This window comes from Aspergillus undulatus (assembly GCF_047715775.1).
Source record: "Aspergillus undulatus strain CBS 261.88 unplaced genomic scaffold BDV17scaffold_4, whole genome shotgun sequence".
Lineage (NCBI taxonomy): Eukaryota > Fungi > Ascomycota > Eurotiomycetes > Eurotiales > Aspergillaceae > Aspergillus > Aspergillus undulatus.
In genome coordinates this window covers 742890-747008 of record NW_027396608.1, presented here as the reverse complement: position 1 = coordinate 747008, position 4119 = coordinate 742890, and the positions used below count along the sequence as shown (strand labels likewise).

At 51.9% G+C, this 4119-nt stretch overlaps 1 protein-coding gene across 1 annotated transcript; it reads right to left on the bottom strand.

The window, feature by feature from the left end:
• Positions 1-929: 929 nt before the first annotated feature.
• On the bottom strand, positions 930-2621 carry BDV17DRAFT_148735 (uncharacterized protein). The gene is made up of 3 exons (XM_073754442.1): positions 2300-2621; positions 2024-2242; positions 930-1861 (listed from the first exon to the last, which is right to left on the bottom strand). Exons 1-3 carry the CDS (start codon positions 2421-2423, stop codon positions 1122-1124), a joined length of 1083 nt encoding a protein of 360 aa, XP_073619987.1. The 5' UTR covers positions 2424-2621; the 3' UTR covers positions 930-1121.
• Between the last annotated feature and the right edge of the window lie 1498 nt (positions 2622-4119).

Below are 4119 nucleotides of genomic sequence, written 5' to 3'. Positions count from 1 at the left end.
GATAACCAACCCAGGATAAGCTTCTCACGCGATCGAGCTCCGAGTCCCCGCGGCTTAATCTCGGATTAAGAGGTAACCTATAGACAAAGCGTACCAGACTTTCTTCACCCTCGCCCTGGCCCTCGTCCCTGCAATCTCTAGTCTAGCCCCTTCCCTTCCTCAGCTGTGCCTCCGTCCTGCCTAGTCTGTAGTCTGTGCCCTGTGATCTACGGCGGCGGTACTAAATGATCCTCCCACTGCACTGCAGCCCTGTGCTCGCGGCCCGGGCATGCAAGGCCGGGAGCCTGCTTGACCTTTACCTTACCGTTGGATCTGACTATACTATACTATTGTATAGTTCGCATGACCGAGGGTAGGGTAGCAAGGGGAAATCAATTAGAGATGAATCAATAAATACAAAGCACCAAGTAACCAGGACCAGACCAACAACCAACATAAGCACGATAGGATAGTGATGCGAGTCGAACTCAAACTCCAAGAACTCTTTTGATGTTTACCTTGCCTGCTTGCTCCCCAGTAACAGTTCCTTTTGCCCATGACCCAAACCAAACGATAAAGACAGCAAATCCAAACAGGGGATGATGATGATGAGATGAGAGAAGATCAGCTCGATAGTGTGACCCAAACCCCAGTGCCCAAAAAGTAAATAGCGTAAGTAGCTTCGGCCATATTTGTTGTAGATGGACAAACAAAGCACAGTGATGATGGAACACCGAAACCCCGGATGAGCACCACATACATACACTTGCAGACAGTCAAACGAATCCCAACCGAGCAAAACTGCGAAGACAACAACACGAGATGATCCAAATGCAGCCAGAACAAACTGATCAAGGATGAAAAGGAGGAAGGAATGGAATGAATGCAGACAACAGACGACAAGCACAAGCACAAGCAAGAAAGGGGAATACCGACTCCGGAAACCAACAGGCCAACCAAGCTCCTACCAAAGCCCAAACGGAATCCCAGACAAACAGATAATTATCGTTGCACCGAACTTGCACTCTTCATATATGTACCGTTGCCCCTCCCAGTGTTAGACACAATGCCAATGCCTCTTTTCAAAACGCCATGGCGCAAAATATCAACCGAAAAATAACAAAGTCTTTGAGATGTTACTCTCAACCCCAGACCGAAGCCTGAACGCCGAGTCCGGCCTTGGAGCCCCAAACACCGCTGCTGTTGCTCCAGCCGAGACCAACGCCGCCAGAGGCGTCCTTGACGCCGGTCGATCCAGCGGCTGTCGTAGCGGGGTTGGAAGCAGAGGACATGGAGCGCTCGTTGATGCTTTCACCCGAGGTGAAGCCGAAACCCAGAGGCGAGGGTAGGGGGGTCGTGGACCGCTTGTTCAGAGCAGGGTTGGGGGCTTGAGCCGGGCCGGCTTGCTGGGCTGGGCGAGAGCCGATGGGACCGACGGAGCCGATTAGGCCAGCGTTCGATTTCGAGCGCGGCTGACCCGAGGACGGAGAGCCGGCTCCGGGGGACGAATTAGCCGTCACAGGCTGGTCGGCACCGAAGACGGGGTTTATACCAGAGCTCGGCGAAGAGGTGCTGTTCGCACGCGAAGGGGACTGGATGCCAGATGGGCCGGCATTGACCTGCGCGATGCTGTCGGTGGCACCCTGAATAGAACCCGGGCTGAATGGGTCAACGCTGCGGGGAGAGGCGCCTCTGACACCAGCCTGGCTCTCCGGCCGGGAGCCATCGTCATTGAAGGTGCTGGGAGGGAAGAAAGCGGGACTCTCGTTGCCGTACAGGGCTCTGTGCTGGCGAGCCAGAAGCTCTCGGCGACTCTCTTCGTTCACGGTGGCCGGACTGATCGAGCGGTCGGACTTGCCGGCAGACATTTCGGCGAGAAGGCCTTTCAGGAAGAAGAAATATTAAACCATGTTCTCCAAAAAAGTTGTATGGGGTACTGCCCCAATGTATTATACAGGGCAATGAATACATGCGGGTAGAATCGGCATGGGGAATCTTGGATGTATAAGGAAGAAAGAAAAAACTCCAAAATGCTACCACGTACTTCGGTTGTACTGCTGCTCCTGATGATAGTTGCGGAGTTCCCTCTCACGCTGTGCCGCCATCCGACGCTTTGCTTGCATCATCTGATCCACTTCATTTGGGCGTCCCTGAAACCGCTGCGAAGCATAAAAACCTTGGATATTGGGGTTCGGGTGCATTCTTGCGCCGTCAAAGTCGCTAATCGAGTGGTGGCGCTGTGCCGGGTTGGGCATGCGAGGGTCTGTAAAAGGTTGTTCAGGATAAATCCTAGCTGTAGAAGGCGTTCGAGTTTCCGTACCGTACTCAGGATGGGGGCGGCCCATCATCATGGGCATCGAGTCTCTCCGCGGAGCTGCCCATAGCTTTCCGCTCTTAACCAGGTTATCAATGGCACGATCGACCTCTGCCGAAAAAGTCAGCATTTACCCTCCTGATCCTCACAGTTGATCCCTTCCAGCGCGGCGCACGATCCCATACAACGCAATGTCTACCAGGATTATAGTATACCGCAGTCGGGAAACAAATCGAGCGCCGGATAGGGAGAACTGGATCTCATCGGGTGCGTACCGTCAAATTGAGAGGAGAAGGCGGGAATATCGTCACGTTGCGAAACGGAGCTTGATCCTGATACCGAGAGCGTGAGCTTTTCATCTGATATCGCAACGAACTCAATCGCGGCATGCAATCCATACCTGAACGCGACGGAGGCACAGGCTGTTCCCAGGACGCCTGGCGGGAAGAGGGGGCTTGCCAGCCCTGAGGTTCGTAGTACGCCATATTGACCGACGAGAAAATCCGGAGAATCGACGCAGAGAACGGCGAGGGCAGAAAGTTCGCTCAGAGAGCTGCCGGACCCTATTCTATGCTGCGGATTCGATCGTAAGCTTTCAATTCGAAAGAAACAAAGTAAACGTGGTCACGAGGTCAAAAAGATTGCAAGGCAGAAACAAAGTGAGGGCGGTAGTAGAGACCGATGACATCGGCCGGGGAGTTCTCGAAGTTCCTGAAATGTCTCGGTTGAAGTATCGTGAAACTTTTTTTCGCTCCCGTCCACGTCCCAGTGATCGGAGTGCCAGGGAATCCACAACCCCCATACAAATAAGGTAAAAAGCGAGACAAAAGAATAAAAAAAAGAAACCCGATGGCTTGATTGTTTTGACCCAACGAAAGACGCTCTGATTGTATAGAGGGTGGTAAGACATTTTGACGGGGTCGAGGGCAGCTTACCAAAAAAAAAAGGAGTGATGGTCCCTCGAAAGAATTCCGGGCGGCTCTACCACGAGTGAACGAGGCAGAAAGAACGACAAGAGAAGCGGTTTCTCAATCCCAGGCACGACAGACGAACAAGTCTGACGTGGAAGAAAGAAAAGGAAGAGAAGGGGTGGGGGGAATGAGGAAATAAGACCGGGGGGTGGGGAGGAGGAAGAGGAAAAGAGTCGAGGTCGGGTAGAAGAGGAGCACCAGAAGAGGAGAGTGCGCTGGGTTGAGTGCTTGGGTCTGAGGGGAGCGAAGAGGAGGGGGGGGGGACCAGAGAGCGAAGAAGCGAAAGTGGATATTATTATGATTATTATTATTTCTGACCGGGAATAACAAAGTGGTAATAATAATAATCTATCTTCTCCAAGGAAAGTAGTTGACACTTGACAGCAGTTCAAGGAGAGGATTAGACGACAGAGATTTCGTCTATGCCGGAATGAATTAAATTAGCACTGGCAGGCTAATTTCGCCAGAGTCTGACAGCCAGCTCGGGTGTCGGGAGTCGGGACGCCTCTCCATTTCCTTCGCAAGAGTAGTATATTTTGTACACAGGTCATACGCCCGCATGCAGAGTATAAATAATGGTCAATAGCAGCAGATAAATACAGCCTCTACTATCAATAATAATTTCATGTCGAAAGACGGAAGGGAAAACAAGAAAAGAAAAAAAAGCAAAGCGGGTAGACGGCTTGAGCCATGATGATGGACCCCCAGAGTGTTGATTCGCCTGCGGGCCCGTTCATGTTCAGAGTAGACTAGAGTGTCGTCTTGAGGTTCCATCCGACCACGACCCTCATCACAATGCAATTCAATTGCATACGAGAGCTATAAACAACCCTAACAGTGATCGTAAACCTGAAA

Bases quoted from the DNA above. Each gene is read 5' to 3' on its own strand.
- BDV17DRAFT_148735 (XM_073754442.1), bottom strand. From the start codon at position 2,423: ATGCTGACTTTTTCGGCAGAGGTCGATCGTGCCATTGATAACCTGGTT. The intron at 2,243-2,299 runs GTACGGAAACTC...AACCTTTTACAG, and splicing joins CCGCCCCCATCCTGAGTACG to ACCCTCGCATGCCCAACCCG. The intron at 1,862-2,023 runs GTACGTGGTAGC...TCTTCCTGAAAG, and splicing joins GGAGCAGCAGTACAACCGAA to GCCTTCTCGCCGAAATGTCT.